Source organism: Pristiophorus japonicus, chromosome 8 (assembly GCF_044704955.1).
Source record: "Pristiophorus japonicus isolate sPriJap1 chromosome 8, sPriJap1.hap1, whole genome shotgun sequence".
In the NCBI taxonomy this organism is placed as follows: domain Eukaryota; kingdom Metazoa; phylum Chordata; class Chondrichthyes; family Pristiophoridae; genus Pristiophorus; species Pristiophorus japonicus.
Genome location: NC_091984.1, coordinates 93,847,903 through 93,866,938, shown reverse-complemented (window position 1 = coordinate 93,866,938; position 19,036 = coordinate 93,847,903). Strand labels below are relative to the sequence as shown.

The window sequence follows — 19,036 nt, the reverse complement described above, 5'->3', positions numbered from 1 at the left end:
AGGTGACATTGTAAAAAGTTTATTTTGGCTGCCAATCAGGTGAACAGAATTGAGCATAAAGAGGGGGAAACAATCATGTTATTAAACATCTTCAATCAGTTAAATTATGATCTCACTGAAGAGAAATGTCTGCTTCACAAATGCCCAACATTTTTGTACTCGTCTCAACCAAGGTACTGTTTCAAAAGGCAAGAACGCTATTCATAAATACGATGAGCCAGTTTCAATATATCCTAATATTATTCCATTCAACAGCAATTTTGTAAGTGCCAAACTAATCTATCATGAATCATAAGATGCAAAATGACAAGTGTCACGATTTTTATACAGACCTACAACAAGCCAAAAGTGTTGCTATAAATATAGCAATTATTTTAGCATAGATGCTCGCAAACAACCACAAACTTTGCATATCCCAGGGTGTATCATTGCTAATTCTAAAATGCTGCTCATGTGCAATAAAGCAGATGGTGTGCACAGAAGGGGGAAGGTAAACCAGAATGAGGGAGAAGTTTCATTAAGCTCATAAGTACTTAATATTTTTTCCAATTTGTAAAAAGCAAATTGCCATTTTAAGATGCAAAATAAACATGTATATTCTTAATGTTTAGAATTATGAAACATTAGTAAATAATATTCTGACAAACTAAGCTCAAATATTAAGTTTTTAAAGTTTAAGTGCTTATCAGTAATCCTATTTTTAAACACAATATATTAACTATCTTGCAGAACAAAAATGCTTTAAGCATACAGCAGGTCAGTCACCATCTGAAAGAGAAAAGGTGCATTTCCATTGCAATGCAACGAACGGTTGCACCCAAAACATTTTTCCTTTCAGCTGCTGACTGACTTACTGTGTAATTACAGTATTTTGTTCTTATTTCAGATTTCCAGCTTTTATGGGTTTCCTTTATTTCCAAAAATTGAATCTTAAAAGCAAAAAGGTATAGTTTCATTTATTAAATTGTTCAATTATATTTAATTTTCAATGCAAATTTTATTTCACAAAATGCAATTTCCCCCAATAATCAATTAAAATGTACTCAAAAATCACCAAAAGAATTTAACTAAATCAAAGAAAAAAAAAATTCAATCTTGTAACTTTTATCACCGTTTGACTTTAAGACTTAAGCGGACAGGTTTTAAACTTGCCGCCAGGGCGTAAAAATAACTTTACAGATTGGCCACCCATTAATGGGCTCAAGTTTCGGATTCCCGCTGGAACGGCGCACATCGGAGAGGCCCGCCTAATTTGTAGAACAAAAATTGCAGCGAATACTTACCTCGCGATTCTCCTGGAGCTGCTGGTGGCAGAGCTACAGTCCTGCGCCAAAAACAGTGCCGGCAACTGCACTCGTGTGCAGTGGAGGCTGCGCGCGTGTGCAGTAGCTCCCAGCGACGACCCTATCCCCGGCCGAGTGGCCTGACACCACTTACTTCGTTGTTGGAGGAGCCCGCCCGCCCGGCCTCTCACTGGGGGCGGGCCCCGCCCAAAGAGTTGGCAGCGGAGGCAGCCCGGCATCTGCTGCGTGCGGGCCCCGCCCGAAGTCCTCGGCGGGACCCGTTCAGCTTCCATCTGTTCATCATCATCTCCCCCTCCCCCCTCCAAAATTCATCATCTTCTACAACCCCCCCCTCCCCGTTCATCTTCTCTCCCCCCCTCGCCACCTTTTCTCTTCCCTCCCCCGTCTTTTTTTCTCTTTCCCCCCCACTTCTCTTCACGCCCCACCCCTTCTCGCCAGTGCTGCAGTAGGTGAGTAGAAATAATTTTTTATTTATTGAGTGATTTTTTATTTTTTAAGTTTTCATTTTTTTGGTTGATTTATTGATTGATTTATTGATTTATTATTGATGATGGCTCTTTATTTGTAAAAGTGAAGTGTTTAATGTTTGTAAACCCCCCTTCCCCCCCATCTCTCGATCCCAACGCCTGATTTCTAAGTGTAGGCAAGGTTTTTCTGAGCGTACAAAAATCTACACTTATTCCATTCTAGGTTAGTTTGGAGTAAGTTTTCGCTGCCTAAACTTGCAAAACAGGCGTAAGTGGCTGGACACGCCCCCTTTTGAAAAAAAAAATTTCTAAAATGAAACTATTCTAACTCACCAGAATTGGAGCAAACTAAATGCCGAGAATTGCAATTTCTAAGATGCTCCAAAAAAATAGGAGCAACTCAGGCCAAAACTTGAGCCCATAGAAACCGACCTATTTTCATTACAATTGAAATCAACAGAAACAAAAATCATGCCGTTTCTATAACTGGTGTCCGATCAGTAATACATGTTTTACACATGGGCATTAAGTTGAAAAGCTACCCCAAAGTTTTCTTGAGGACGATAACATATGAGGAACTTTATAAAAACTACTGGCAATCCACACAATCAGTTTTCACAAGTTGCATTTCTACACATACGGAGGTTAAAAACTGCAATATATTTTGATCATACGGCCATCTGTGTGCAAACAAAAATGTATCTCTGTCTTCACATCATGTAACTTCTCATGATACAGAAACGTTTTCATGAAATCATAATTACCTTCATTATTTAACTAATGCCACTTTTTAAAACAAACTGTTTTGAATTCAATTCTGGCTGTTACACAAGTTCAGTGACATGATGTAGCACCTAGCCATAGAAACAGGGTAGGAAAATCATATTACGATTCTGTGGGCAAATATGTACTTCTATGATAAACACAGACGTAAGCTGTGCAGCACTCCAGATCTTCCACTCACTGAGAAAATGGGATGGTCCTCAATAGAGCAGAGGTGGTTAAGGGAGGCTTGATAGGTGTTCAAAATCATGTAGGGTTTTAATAAAGTCAATCAGGAGAAACTGGTTCCAGTGGCACTAAGGCAATAACCAGAAGAGAGACATTTAAGGTAATTGACAAAAGAACCAGAAGCAAGACAAGAAAAAAAGTATACTACCAAAGTGTGATGGAAGCAGATTCAATATCATTCAAAAGATAATTGGATAAATACTGGAAGGGGAAAATTTTGCAGGACTACAGGGAAAAGAGGTGAGTGAGAGTAATTCGATAGCTGTCAAAGAGCCGGCATAGGTACGATGGGCCGAATGGCCTCCTTCTGTGCTGAATCATTCTATGATTCTATGAGCTGAGCTGCTCAACAGTATAAATACTACAGTTGAAATACTGCATCAAGATTACAGCACTGATCCTCAATATAAACATATTGCAGCATACCCAACCAAATTATTCCTCTATTGCTCTTGAAACTCCACCCACTGAATACTACCACAGGCACTACAGCTGTACTCTATAAAAACATGCTTTCATAGTGAGGCACTTCCTGCTGCTTGTAAGTATTGTGACAATGATCATTCTACACTCGCTGAGAAATTGCATTGATCTGTGCTTGCTTTAAATAAGGATCTTCAGTCATGACCAGACCCAATACCGAATAGCAATTTCAGATTAGTCATGAAAATTTATGCTAAATGTTGAGTTAATTTACAAATCCTTGCCAATATACAAATCATATACCAATCAAATATCTACTAAAAAGGAAATAGAAGGTGTGGTTTCACTTGGTACAAACGGTTCTGCCTACATACAATTTAGTCACATAGGGGTAGAATTTGGCCAGTACAGATTTCTGGCACACTCACCAGAGATATGCCGCTTTTGTCCACCTTGAAGTCCTCCAAAAATCTTCGGGCCAAGTTTGGCCGCTCCCCAGCCTCTCCTTGATGATGGTGTAGCGTGGCCACTGGATTCGGGGGCAGAGCCAGGTCCCGGCAGTGAACACAGTGCTGGGACCTCTGCACATGCGCGCAAAAGTGTGCGTGCATGCGCAGTAGCTCCTCGCCCCCAGAGTCTGAGTGTATGTGCTACAGGCTGTGTGGGTGGGACCGAAACACACCGCCCCATCCTTGGCCGAATGGTCTCCCTCATCGGCGGCCCGCTGCCTTCCCGGGCTGTGTTTTGGTAGGACTTCTATTTATTATTTGATTGATTGCTTATTACTTTGCTCTTGGTGCTTTAGGTGTAGGGTTCCTTCTATTTTTTTAATTTGTTAATTCATTGCTTATTACTTTTTGTGCTTTGTCTAGTGCTTTTTAAGTCTTGGTGCTAAGTGCAGGTCCTCTCAGCTTCCTTGTATTTTTTATCTGTTATTGAATGCTTATTTTTGTGCTTTTAGAGCTTGGTGCTTTAGAACGTACTTACCTGCGCTGATTTCTTAACTCTCCGCAAGGGTTTTCTGTGCGGGCCACAAGTGGCCACATACGCTGGCCTAAGTTAGTTTGGAGCAACTATTAGCTGTCCAAACTGGCTTAAATGGCCAAAACAGGCATAGGTGGCTGGTAGGGTCGCCTTTTGAAAAAAAAACTAAAAAAAATCTTAACTCACTTACACTGGCACAAATTAAATGTGCAGAATGGGGATTTTTAAGATACTCCAGAAAAATCAAGTTGCTCCAAAAACAACGGAGCAACTCCTGGCCAAATTTGGGCCCATAATGTGCAACAGAATAATTGCTATTATTGTACTATGTCTCTGAAAAAGGTAAAATATTTCTTTGTTAAACTTGGTTGCAAGTGAAATGATTTGTTCTAATCAAAGTACATATAATTACATTATTCAGGCAAGCCAAGTCCCCTTTTCTAGTGTTGAGGCAATTTTAAGACTAGCACTATTTTTGGAGTACAAAAAATGCAGATGACATTATTTAATAAAACTTAGTTTCCCACTTGTAGAATGTGTTCACTATACTTTAAAAGGGAGTCTCACCCAAAGCAAAATAAATCTCAATACAAAATAAAAGTGCTTAGAAAAGATTTGGGCCAACAGTAACATTGTGCACTGCAGGTATGGAAAGAAACCAATACAACTCAAAAAAGAAAAAGACTTGCATTTATATAGCATCTTTCATGACCTCAGGGTTTCCCAAAGCACTTTACAGCCAATGAAGTACTTTTTGAAGTGTAGACAATGTTGTAATGCAGGAAATGTGGCAGCTAATTGCGCACAGCAAGCTCCCACAAAAAGCAATGTGATAATGACCAGATCATTTTTTTTTTATAAAGTGAATTGTAACAGCACTCCCTCAGTACCAGACTGGAGTGTCAGCCTAGATTTTTGTGCTCAAGTCTCTGGAGTGGGACTTGAACCCTCAACCTTCTGACTCAGAGGCGAGAGTGCTACCAATTAAGCAATGGCAGACTCGTTAATTCACATTAATGCTTTGAATTTCTTTAATAGGCTTGTGTTGCAAGAAGCAATGCTGACCAGAATACTTCAAAAAGCAGTAAATGCCTACCAACTCAGACATTTGAAGTGCTAAGTTCAGTCTGTTTTTGTTCGTACAAATATACTTCCTCTATGTAGCTTTCAGGATTTTCCTCCGCCTATGCATGACATATTTACATCTTATTATCCATAAATTTATGCCCAACTGGCAGTTTAAAATTGTGCATTAGTACTTCTGGGTGACTTTTTCTGTTGTTCCTCTATTCTAATTCTCACTAGTAATTTAGCTGTAAATTATGACCAGTGCTTAAAATAAATGGAATAGGTCATAATATGACCTTATACTGCAAGGATTCTCGTGTATCAATTACAGTATTGTCAGAAAGCTAATGAACAAATATGTACAGCATTGCTGCATCTTACTTTGTGCCAGAAATTTCTGATGCTACGCCAATACTTTGTATTTGTTGGAAATTGTCTGGACTCAAGGGTGCAATATTTAAAAATATAACGCTGGTACGGTCGCATTTATTGCACATCCCTAGTTGCAAATCTGGATATGAAGCCTTATCTAATGACAGTTCCACTCAATTTAGCATTTATACCAATACTAGAATTTAGTTTCAATTAAAGAAAAAAGTGTTGATTGGCACAATAGACTTAGTAATGTATGGGAAACTGCGTGGTACAATAAGTTAAGCACTAGCCTTTTATCTCTCTCCTGTCTTTTGGCTGTAAGGGCCCTTTTGAGTTTGGGTACTCTTAATCCAGTCTGCTCCTTATATTGCATGAACTGCCAAACTCACTCAAAGGCCTTGTGACATTGGCTGGAAATGGAAAGAGAAAAAAAATCGTCATACTGTACTTGGGTGTGCTCTTCTGAGGTTGGGGCCGAGTACAGGAAGCTTCACTGTGCACCTCGTTGTGTTTGATGCCAACACTGGATACCTGAATTGGGAAGAGTTCCATTTCCCATCACATCCCCCATCTTGACGAGCACAAAATAAAAAATAACAAAGTATATTCTGTGAATCCTTACCGTTTAGAAGTTCAATGAGAGCTGGAATAATTCCTGATTTTGCAAGCATTGCAGCACAGGAATCGTCCATGGACACCGTTCCAATCATTATTACCACTTCCAGAACCAGGTCATCTTCTGTTGAACCTGATAAATCAGACATACAAATGTGTTACTGCAACACACACACCAACACCTACTGGCAGAAACTAGTTACATTTACTTCTTAGTTTGAAGCTTCCACTTAGTCTTTTACTTTGCTGAGGGCTGCAATTCCAAGTACTACATTATTCAAGGCTCACTTGCATGAATGTTCCATCCTCAAATGAAGATAAGGCTTCCACTGTCAACTGCTCTGCTGTGGAAATTGGCTGAAGGGAAGCCAGACCCATTCTAACAAAGTGCAGGGTGGGGGGACAAGGAAAGAGAGAGTAAATCAAATGCCTAAGTCATGCTGGGCCATTTGTGCACACTGCGGAGTGGCTGGGGCATAAAGGATAGTGGTGGAGGTCTGGCCCTCATCTGGAACATAGAAGCTGAGTGGCGCAAGGAAAAAAAAGACAATTACTGAACTGACCAGTGGAGTCAAATTCTGTTTCCACCTCTTGCTTTATTCTGTCTCTATGCACAACCCTCCTGCCTGTGAACTACAGCCAGTATTTAATGGCAGCTATATTTCCTCTCAATTTGATCTCTAGTGAAAGAAAGCAGTAGAACACTAGTAGGAAACACAAATATCCCAGCACCCATAACAGAAGTGAAATGTCTCTCTAGTGAGAACACTACGGAATCCAAGTATCATAGCTTGTCTCAGTAGTAGCACTCTCATCTCCAAGTTAGAAGGCTGTGGGTTTAAGCTCCATTTCAGGGACTTGAGCACACAATGCAGCCTGATATTTTAATGCATTAGTGGAGGTACTGACTAACGCACAAGATGTTAAAGTATATGTCCAATCAGATAAATATAAAAGTTCCCCCGGCACTATTCGACGGACAGCAGGGGATTTTCCATCGTCCTCTTTCAACCTCCATGACAAACAGATTAGCTGATCGCTCACCTATTGTGCTAGATCTGGCATTTTAATGTGCAAATTGGCTGCCATGTGTTCCGAAATAACAACGGTGTCTGAAATTTAAGTGTTTTATTGACATTTGAACAACATGATAAGGAGATATTTATATAAATATGCATGTTCCTCCTCCTGCCCCAGCAACATTCCATAGAAATGCACAGGAGGAAAATAATCACTATGGTCTGCTAAGGTCTACAAGAGAGAATGGAGAGGGAGTCAGGTCATAATAATATTACTGAGTCAATGGAAATTTTCAAAACTGAGATTGATAAATTTTTGTTCAGTAAGGATATCAAGGGATTATGGAGCAAAGGTGGGTTAATAGAATCATGGTACAGGTCTGCCATGATCCAAGTGAATGGTGGAACAGACCCAACGGGCTGAATGACCTACTGGTAATCCTATCTTTCTGTGTACAGATGCACCATTTCCCACAAAATGGGCTGCACCACATTTCTAGAATTCCTCTGAAAAATTAGTGTGTCATGTGTGAATATCCAAAACTAACTGCCAATATGGTCATACATCTCTATACATTCATCTCCAACTGGGGAGGATCAATTGTTTGCTAGTGCTGTTGGGGAGGGTTTAAACTAATATGGCAGGGGGATGGGTACCTATGCAGGGAGGCAGAGGGAAGTAAAAAGGGGGCAGAAGCAAAAGGTAAGAAGGAGAAAAACAAGAGTGGAGAGCAAAGAAATCAAGGGCAAAAATCAAAAAGGGCCACATTGCAACATAATTCTAAAAGGAAAAAGTGTTAAAAAAACAAGCCTGAAGGCTCTGAGTCTCAATGCGAGGAGCATTCATAGAAACATAGAAACATAGAAAATAGGTGCAGGAGTAGGCCATTCGGCCCTTCTAGCCTGCACCGCCATTCAATGAGTTCATGGCTGAACATTCAACTTCAGTACCCCATTCCTGCTTTCTCGCCATACCCCTTGATCCCCCTAGTATTAAGGACCTCATCTAACTCCTTTTTGAATATATTTAGTGAATTGGCCTCAACAACTTTCTGTGGTAGAGAATTCCACAGGTTCACCACTCTCTGGGTGAAGAAGTTCCTCCGCATCTCGGTCCTAAATGGCTTACCCCTTATCCTTAGACTGTGACCTCTGGTTCTGGACTTCCCCAACATTGGGAACATTCTTCCTGCATCTAACCTGTCTAACCCCGTCAGAATTTTAAATGTTTCTATGAGGTCCCCTTTCATTCTTCTGAACTCCAGTGAATACAAGCCCAGCTGATCCAGTCTTTCTTGATAGGTCAGTCCCGCCATCCCGGGAATCAGTCTGGTGAACCTTCGCTGCACTCCCTCAATAGCAAGAATGTCCTTCCTCAGGTTAGGAGACCAAAACTGTACACAATACTCCAGGTGTGGCCTCACCAATGCCCTGTACAACTGTAGCAACACCTCCCTGCCCCTGTACTCAAATCCCCTTGCTATGAAGACCAACATGCCATTTGCTTTCTTAACCGCCTGCTGCACCTGCATGCCAACCTTCAATGACTGATGTACCATGACACCCAGGTCTCTTTGCACCTCCCCTTTTCCTAATCTGTCACCATTCAGATAATAGTCTGTCTCTCTGTTTTTACCACCAAAGTGGATAACCTCACATTTATCCACATTATACTTCATCTGCCATGCATTTGCCCACTCACCTAACCTATCCAAGTCGCTCTGCAGCCTCACAGCATCCTCCTCGCAGCTCACACTGCCACCCAACTTAGTGTCATCCGCAAATTTGGAGATACTACATTTAATCCCCTCATCTAAATCATTAATGTACAGTGCAAACAGCTGGGGCCCCAGCACAGAACCTTGCGGTACCCCACTAGTCACTGCCTGCCATTCTGAAAAGTACCCATTTACTCCTACTCTTTGCTTCCTGTCTGACAACCAGTTCTCAATCCATGTCAGTACACTACCCCCAATCCCATGTGCTCTAACTTTGCACATCAATCTCTTGTGTGGGACCTTGTCGAACGCCTTCTGAAAGTCCAAATATACCACATCAACTGGTTCTCCCTTGTCCACTCTACTGGAAACATCCTCAAAAAATTCCAGAAGATTTGTCAAGCATGATTTCCCTTTCACAAATCCATGCTGACTTGGACCTATCATGTCACCTCTTTCCAAATGCACTGCTATGACATCCTTAATAATTGATTCCATCATTTTACCCACTACCGATGTCAGGCTGACCGGTCTATAATTCCCTGTTTTCTCTCTCCCTCCTTTTTTAAAAAGTGGGGTTACATTGGCTACCCTCCACTCCATAGGAACTGATCCAGTCAATGGAATGTTGGAAAATGACTGTCAACGCATCCACTATTTCCAAGGCCACCTCCTTAAGTACTCTGGGATGCAGTCCATCAGGCCCTGGGGATTTATCGGCCTTCAATCCCATCAATTTCCCCAACACAATTTCCCGGCTAATAAGGATTTCCCTCAGTTCCTCCTCCTTACTAGACCCCCCGACCCCTTTTATAACCGGAAGGTTGTTCGTGTCCTCCTTCGTGAATACCGAACCAAAGTACTTGTTCAATTGGTCCGCCATTTCTTTGTTCCCAGTTATGACTTCCCCTGATTCTGACTGCAGGGGACCTACGTTTGTCTTTAGTAACCTTTTTCTCTTTACATATCTATAGAAACTTTTGCAATCCGTCTTAATGTTCCCTGCAAGCTTCTTCTCATACTCCATTTTCCCTGCCCTAATCAAACCCTTTGTCCTCCTCTGCTGAGTTCTAAATTTCTCCCAGTCCCCAGGTTCGCTGCTATTTCTGGCCAATTTGTATGCCACTTCCTTGGCTTTAATACTATCCCTGATTTCCCTTGATAGCCACGGTTGAGCCACCTTCCCTTTTTTATTTCTATGCCAGACAGGAATGTACAATTGTTGTAGTTCATCCATGCGGTCTCTAAATGTCTGCTATTGCCCATCCACAGTCAACCCCTTAAGTATCATTCGCCAATCCATCCCAGCCAATTCACGCCTCATACCTTCAAAGTTAGCTTTCTTTAAGTTCTGGACCATGATCTCTGAATTAACTGTTTCATTCTCCATCCCAATGCAGAATTCCACCATATTATGGTCACTCTTCCCCAAGGGGCCTCGCACAACGAGATTGCTAATTAATCCTCTCTCATTACACAACACCCAGTCTAAGATGGCCTCCCCCCTAGTTGGTTCCTCGACATATTGGTCTAAAAAACCATCCCTTATGCACTCCAGAAAATCCTCCTCCACCGTATTGCTTCCAGTTTGGTTAGCCCAATCTATGTGCATATTAAAGTCACCCATTATAACTGCTGCACCTTTATTGCACGCAACCCTAATTTCCTGTTTGATGCCCTCCCCAACATCACTACTACTGTTTGGAGGTCTGTACACAACTCCCATTAACGTTTTTTGCCCTTTGGTGTTCTGCAGCTCTACCCATATAGATTCCACATCATCCAAGCTAATGTCCTTCCTAACTATTGCCTTAATCTCCTCCTTAACCAGCAATGCTACCCCACCTCCTTTTCCTTTTATTCTATCCTTCCTGAATGTTGAATACCCCTGGATGTTGAGTTCCCAGCCCTGCTCATCCTGGAGCCACGTCTCCGTAATCCCAATCACATCATATTTATTAACATCTATTTGCACAGTTAATTCATCCACCTTATTGCGGATACTCCTCGCATTAAGACACAAAGCCTTTAGGCTTGTTTTTTTAACACCCTCTGTCCTTTTAGAATTTTGCTGTACAATGGCCCTTTTTGTTCTTTGCCTTGGGTTTCTCTGCCCTCCACTTTTCCTCATCTCCTTTCTGTCTTTTGCCTCCTTTTTGTTTCCCTCTATCTCCCTGCATTGGTTCCCATCCCCCTGCCATATTAGTTTAACTCCTCCCCAACAGCACTAGCAAACACTCCCCCGAGGACATTGGTTCCGATTCTGCCCAGGTGCAGACCGTCCGGATTGTACTGGTCCCATCTCCCCCAGAACCGGTTCCAATGCCCCAGGAATTTGAATCCCTCCCTGCTGCACCATTGCTCAAGCCACGTATTCATCTGAGCTATCCTGCGATTCCTACTCTGACTAGCACGTGGCACTGGTAGCAATCCCGAGATTACTACTTTTGAGGTCCTACTTTTCAATTTAGCTCCTAGCTCCTTAAATTCATTTCGTAGGAACTCATCCCTTTTCGTAATGAGGTGGATGAATTAACTGCACAGATAGCTGTTAACGGATATGATGTAATTGGGATTACGGAGACAAGGCTGGGAACTCAACATCCAGGGGTATTCAATATTCAGGAAGGATAGACAGGAAGGAAAAAGAGCTGGGGTAGCATTACTGGTTAAAGAGATTAACGCAATAGTAAGGAAGGACATTAGCGTGGATGATGTGGAATCTATATGGAATCTACAAAACACCAAAGGGCAGAAAACATTAGTGGAAGTTGTGTACAGACCAGCAAAAATAGTAGAGAGGTTGGGGACGGCATCAAACAGGAAATTAGGGACGTACGCAATAAGGGTACAGCAGTTATCATGGGTGACTTTAATCTACATATTGATTGGGCTAACCAAACTGGTAGCAATACTGTGGGGTTGTTGTTCCTGGAGTGTATAAGGGATGGTTTCCTAGACCAATACGTCAAGGAACTAACTAGAGAGCAGGCCATCCTAGACTGGGTCTTGTGTAACGAGAGGATTAATTAGCAATCTGGTCGTGTGAGGCCCCTTGGGGAAGAGTGACCATAATATGGTAGAATTCTTCATTAAGATGGAGAGTGACACAGTTAATTCAGAGACTAGGATCCTGAACTTAAAGGTAACTGACGGTATGAGATGTGAATTGGCTAGGATAGACTGGCGAATGATACTTAAAGGATTGACGGTGGATAGGCAATATCAGACATTTAAAGATCACATGGATGAATTTCAACAATTGTACATCCCTGTGTGGCGTAAAAATACAAAAGGGAAGGTGGCTCAACCGTGGCTAACAAGGGAAATTAGGGAAAGTTCTGTCTTCACTAAGGAAGACACGAATAACCTCCTGAAAATACTAGGGGACTGAGGGTCTAGCGAGAAGGGGGAACTGAGGGAAATCCTTATTAGTCAGGAAATAGTGCTAGGGAAATTGAAGGGACTGAAGGCTGATAAATCCCCTGACAGTCGGCATCCCAAAGTACTTAAGGAAGTGGCCCTAGAAATAGCAGATGCATTGGTGGTCATTTTCCAACCTTCCATGGACTCAGGTTCAGTTCCTATGGATTGGAGGGTAGCTAATGGAACCCCACTTTTTAAAAAAAGGGAGCGAGAAAACAGGGAATTGTAGACCGGTTAGCCTGACATCAGTGGTGGGGAAAATGCTGGAGTCAATTATTAAAGATGTAATAGCAGTGCATTTGGAAAGCACGAACAGGATCGGTCCAAGTCAGCATGGATTTATTAAAGGGAAATCATGCTTGATAAATCTTCCAGAGTTTTTTTGAGGATGTAACTAGTAGAGTGGATAAGGGAAAACCAGTAGATGTGGTATATTTGGACTTTCAAAAGGCTCTTGACAAGGTCCCACACAAGAGATTAGTGTGCAAAATTAAGGCACATGGTATTGGGGGTAATGTATTGACATGGATAGAGAAATGGTTGGCAGATAGGAAGCAAAGATTGGGAATAAATTGGTCCTTTCAGAATAGCAGGCAGTGACTAGTGGGGTGCCGCAGGGTTCAGTGCTGAGACCCATGCTATTTACAATATACATTAATGATTTAGATGAAGGAATTGAAGGTAATATCTCCAAGTTTGCAGATGACACTAAGCTGGGTGGCAGTCCGAGCTGTGAGGAAGATGCTAAGCGGCTGCAGGGGGACTTGGACAGGTTAGGTGAATGGGCAAATACATGGCAGATGCAGTATAATGTGGATAAATGTGAGGTTATCCACTTTGGTGGGAAAAACAGGAAGGCAGATTATTATCTGAATGGTGACAGATTAGTAAAAGGGGAGGTGCAACGAGACCTGGGTGTCATGGTACATGAGTCATTGAAGGTAGGCATGCAGGTACAGCAGGCAGTAAAGAAAGCAAATGGCATGCTGGCCTTCATAGCCAGGGGATTTGAGTGTAGGAGCAGAGAGGTCTTGCTGCAGTTGTACAGGGCCTTGGTGAGTCCACACCTTGAGTATTGTGTGCAGTTTTGGTCTCCTAATCTGGGGAAGGACGTGCTTGCTATTGAGGGAGTGCAGCGAAGGTTCACCAGATTAATTCCCGGGATGGCAGGACTGACATATGAGGAGAGACTGGATCGGCTTGGCTTATACCCACTGGAACTTAGAAGAATGAGAGGGGATCTCATAGAAACGTATAAAATTCTGACTGGACTGGACAGGTTAGATGCAGGAAGAATGTTCTCGATGTTGGGGAAGTCCAGAAACAGGGGACACAGTCTGAGGATAAGGGGTAAACCACATAGGACCAAGATGAGGAGAAACATTTTCACCCAGAGAGAGTGGTGAACCTGTGGAATTCTCTGCCACAGAAAGTTGTTGAGTCCAGATCGTTGCACATATTCAAAAGGGAGTTAGATGTGGCCCTTACGGCTAAAGGGATCAGGGGGTATGGAGAGAAGGCTGTGGTGGGGTACTGAGGTTGAATGATCAGCTATGATCATATTGAATGGCGGTGCAGGCTCGAAGAGCCAAATGGCCTGCTCCTGCACGTATTTTCTATGTTTCTATGGTCAATTTGCCGCATGCTGAAACCAATAATTCCACTTTAAAACAAGTAGGACTTTTCCCCCTCCCCAAGAAAAAAAAAGGTATCAAAAGGAGTTTATACTTCTGTGATTATTGACCCCAACATTATTTGTATAATTAAATTGGTCTGAAGACATTTGGTTTTAACGAAAGGTAGCATTTAAATGTTAATGTACAGTATTAAAAGGATCAAGAACACTTCGTATTACTGAGGCAGGACTGTACAGAATGAAACAAAAGATCATAATTAATTAATCTGTTGCTCTGAACATGAGCTAAGTGCTACAAAAAGTTTTGAGATTATGACCACTTTGGGGAGGGAAATTCCACCATACAAATTACATAATCACCGTGAATTATTAATGGTCAACAGAAAATATAACCTGAACCAAAAAAGCTTTCATGCTGGAATGTCAAAGCTTTTTTAAAACAAAAATTGCTTTGAAATAACCTGTACTAGATGTTGCATGGCTGAATTTATTTCCATTTGCTGAAAGAGTTATATTGTACTAGAGCATCACTATGATTAATGGGGTGCCTGATGAACTTCATTATGGCCAATTTCTAATTAAATTTATGACTCGAAAAAAAAAAATTCAGTTGTCCTTGGAGTGTAATGTAACATGCAAAGATCCTTCATGGTGTCAGATGCAAATGTCCCATTTACAAGAATTGTCTGCTGTTTGTCAATACAGATGAGGTGCCAACTGCAGACCCAAATGAACTGAGCATAATACAAAAACAATTTTATAAACTGAAGCATGATATCATGATAAAAGCAATACATTGTGGAAAGAATGCCAAATTAAAGAGTAAATTACTAACAACATGGGAAAAGGAGGAGGAAAGCCTTCCATGCAGTTGCACTAACTGATTAAGGCAGGCTGGTTGAGCAATGATGCGCAGTACAGCTCTTAGACACCTCCTAGTGGATAATGGTGGCCTAGGAGCAGACTGCTCATCAAGCTGCATTATGACCAGGGACAGTAGTTCACAGAAATTGAATAAATCAAATTCAGTTTTTTTTTGCATGGGATTCCAACTGGTATTTTGAGAATGTTTGTGATTTTTGTCCTTTTTGTCATGGAAATTGCAAATTATTGGCCTTGATTATGAACTTGGGAACTGGGTCCCACTAAGAAAAAAAATAGGGAAAGTGTTGACAACAGTTTTGGAAACAATTCCATTTTTCATTACCTTTTCATTAAAAAAAAAGTTTGTTAACCAACACATTAGTAGTGGTTTCTTTATTCATTCCGAATACCTTAGAAACTCTTTTTAAAAACTTTGTGAAGTGCACTACTTTAATCATTCTGACCATACAGTGCCACTAGAAAATCATGGCCGTGTTTTTAATCATCAGATATAGGCAGCAGAGTTTTGGGTGAGCTGAAGGTTAATGATGGTGGAGGTTGGGAGGCTGGCCAGGACAGCATTGTAATAGTTAGGTCTAGAGGTGAAAAAGGCATGGATGAGGGTTTCAACAGCAGATGGGCTGAGGTAGGGACAGAGCAAGGTGATGTTACAGACATGAAAGTAGACAATCCTTGTGATGGAGAGGATATAGAGTCAGATTCAGCTCGAGGTCAAAGAGGATGCTGAGGTTACAGTCTAGTTCAGCTTGAGATAGTAGCCAGGGAGGGGGATGGAATCATTGGCAAGGGTACAGAGTTTGTGACAGGGGCCAAAGACTATGGCTTGACTTCCTAATATTTAACTGGAAGAAATGAATGCTCAGATTGAGCAATGTCACAACAAAGGCAGTAGAGGGATTGAGCAAGATCGTGGAGAGGTAGAGCCGGGTGTCATCAGTCTGCACATGAAACCTGGCCCATGCCTGTGGATAATGTCGCCTTGGAGCAGCATGTCGATAAGGAAGAGAAGTTGGATAGCCAGCAGTTTAGTGGAAATGAGATGAAGGGAACAGGAACTGGGTCTCAGACAAGATGAGCTCCGAGAGAGCACGAGGGGATATATGAGACAAGCTAGAGAAACACACAGGTTCAGGGCTAGGGCAGAGGGGAGTCTTGGAGGAGGTTTGGCTTGGTGGACAAGAGGAAAGAATTACTTTTTTGTTTTATCGACAAAGGAAATTATAAATATATTTGCCTTTTTTTGCTTTTTACAAGGTTGAATGCCCGCAGGTTACAAAGTTATAATGTGCTTATCAAAAATGTGTTTCACAAACTCTTTAACTAAATTTTACAACCAAGTTTTCATTACCCATCAGTCAGTATAATCCACCCCTCCAACAAACCTGGTTTCAATTTGTCCTTGAGGAATGGAACCAAGTTATACTCCTTCAGTACAAGCTCCCAGTCTAGATCCGGAACTGTAAGATTAGCAAGTGTTCCAAGACACTCTATAACAAATTCTTCGCCTTCATTACTATTGATCTGAGCTGCCAGGTCCCCAACGTAATCCTGAAAGACAATAAAATATTCAAATTGTGATTTGTTTTCCCTCTGAAAAATCTGGAGCTATACAAAAACAATTCTTCTAAAAAAAAATAAAACTTAATGTCACACGAAGAACCCTGCTGAGTATCAGAGCATGCTATAAATTACATTTTCTGAGAGTACATGAAGTGTAAACAATCACCTTGCAATTCAGTGCATTGCTCAAAAGGTATTTTTTAAGCTGGAGTAGTAATGGAAACCACGCTCAATATTCAAGTCAGCTTTACAGTCAAATCGAAGAGCCATAAATTTAATGGTGTTCAAGCTGTGATTTCACGAAAATTGTTGCTTTTTTTTTTTAAAATGACACCATTACGAGCAAATATTATCAAATTGCAGCATTACAGTAAATTTAAATCACAACATCTATAAGCATACGCTTCACAGTGCCTGCCTGGTACTCAGGTCTGCCTGGCTCAATCAGGATATATTTTGTATATTCTTGGTCACGTGCTACAGAAGTAATACTTTTTCTCTTCTCAACTACCCATTTTCATTTTACATGCAATGGAAATTTCCAAGATAGGTAACTATCATTTGCTGACTCTTGGACCAATGTGAACCATATTGCTTCAAATGGCAATTTGTTATTCTGCCCAACTCTTAACAATGCAGAAGTCATTTTTCTGTAATTCATGACCTAAAGATTAATATTTCAATTCTGGTCCAGGAGTAGTTATAAAATTCTTGCATGATGCAAAAAGTAGAATTCTCCCAAAAGGAAGAAAAGAAAAGCAAGGGACAGGGGTGTATGACACTCTCGATAATTTTAGAGAAATTGCCACTCTGTGCTTGGTGTAGCTGGTATTCAATTCAGAAATTGAAGCAGCACATAGTTTATAAATCTACTGCTGTTGTAACTTAAAATCTGCAAGTTTTAAAACACCTTTACGGTTCTAAAAACAGCATTAATTGTTGTGGTCTATATCAAGTTCAGGTTGATTCAGGCTAGGGATCAATATTAAACATTCCCTGATGGGGAAAACCTTCGGGAAAAAAATTCCCAAAGAACTTATGTCTACCTCATTTGTTTTCCATTAAATACATTAACGTGTGATAGAACTCTACTGCAACAGGCAACTTGTTAAATATCGTGGGGATCAGTATTGCATCCTCAAGTGTTCATAAAGCTTTCTTTAATGGTCTTAAATGAGGGAGTGATTACTAAAAGTAAAACACAAAATGACCTGGAAAGATGATCGAATGGGGAACAAATTCACAACACTGTAGTGAGTTGGAGCAGGAGTTCTCAACCAGGGGTCTGCCTGACCTCTTCTCATCTCTCCCACATGAGACAGCAATTCATTTAAAAGTTCAATATTAAAATTAAACTGCCAACAATATCGGAGCGGGCGGGGGCATCGGGGACTCCGGGCATTGGAGAGGGCATGGCGCAGACTCAATGGGCCAAATGGCCTTCCTCTATGTTTCGATAAGTACAAAACGAAGTATCAAGCCAGGATGAACATAGACTACATCATGTGCCTGTGCTAATCAAAGATATCACCATGTCTTGAAAGTGTTGCTCAGCACCACCAAGTTTCACGTTAAGTATGTAAAACAAAAATAATATATGTTTAATTGTATAACTCATTTTTATACAGAAAAAATATTGTATTACAAGGGTCCATAGAATTTTTGCAAAATGGGAGGGGGAACCCCTAAGTTAGAGAACACCTAGTCCTGTTGTCTCCCTTTTCCTGTATCATTTTTGATGAAAACATTGTAATCCAAGGCATGGGAGCTGGGCAAATGATCCCAATTGCTCACCCTGCATACAGATCTGATCAAAACTATCAGTCAAAACTCACTGTCTCAAATTAGTTACAATGATAACAATAACAAACAGGAGTTTGAGGAGAGTTAGAGGAACTGACTGAGGCACGGTTGAAGAAATAGGTTTTGAGAAGGCTTTTGAAGGTGGTGAATGTTCAGGAAGAGAATTCCAGCGTGCAGAGCTATGACAAAAGGTTCTGCCACTAAAGGTGCAACAGGAGGAAGGGAAAGAGATGCGCATAATTCGAGAAGGTGCGAGCTGGAATCTGGGACTGAAGGAAGTTGCAACGGTTCAGGAAGAGAATTCCAGTGTGCAGAGCTATGACAACTAAAGGTTCTGCCACTAAAGGTGTAACAGGAGGAAGGATGCACATAACTCAGAAGAGAAGGTGCGAGCTGGAATCTGGGACTGGAGGAAGTTGCAGCGGTAGGATGAAAGATAAACTTACATTTATATAGCGTCTTTCACGACTACCAGACGTCTCAAAGCACTCTACAGTCAAGGAAATACTTTTGGAGTGTCATCGTCATCAAAGGCAGTCCCTCGGAATCGAGGCAGACTTGCTTCCACTCTAAAAATGAGTTCTTAGGTGACTGAACAGTCCAATACAAGAATTACAGTCCGTCACAGGTGGGACAGACAGTCGTTGAAGGAAAGGGTGGGTGGGACCGGTTTGCCGCACGCTCCTTCCGCTGCCTGTGCTTGGTCTCTGCATGGTCTCGGCGACAAGATTCTAGGTGCTCA

The 19,036-nt window shown here is 41.4% G+C and overlaps 1 protein-coding gene across 7 annotated transcripts in view; it reads right to left on the bottom strand.

Annotated features, from left to right (window-relative positions):
- kifap3a (kinesin-associated protein 3a) overlaps positions 1-19,036 on the bottom strand; it is a 256,736-nt gene that overhangs the window by 110,147 nt on the left and 127,553 nt on the right. For all 7 annotated transcript variants that reach the window (XM_070887101.1, XM_070887100.1, XM_070887103.1 and 4 more), the window contains 2 exons: positions 16,314-16,479; positions 6,255-6,380 (listed from right to left, as the gene is read on the bottom strand). In XM_070887101.1, coding sequence (XP_070743202.1) covers positions 6,255-6,380; positions 16,314-16,479 — 292 coding nt within the window. The remainder of the gene's footprint in view (positions 1-6,254; positions 6,381-16,313; positions 16,480-19,036) is intronic.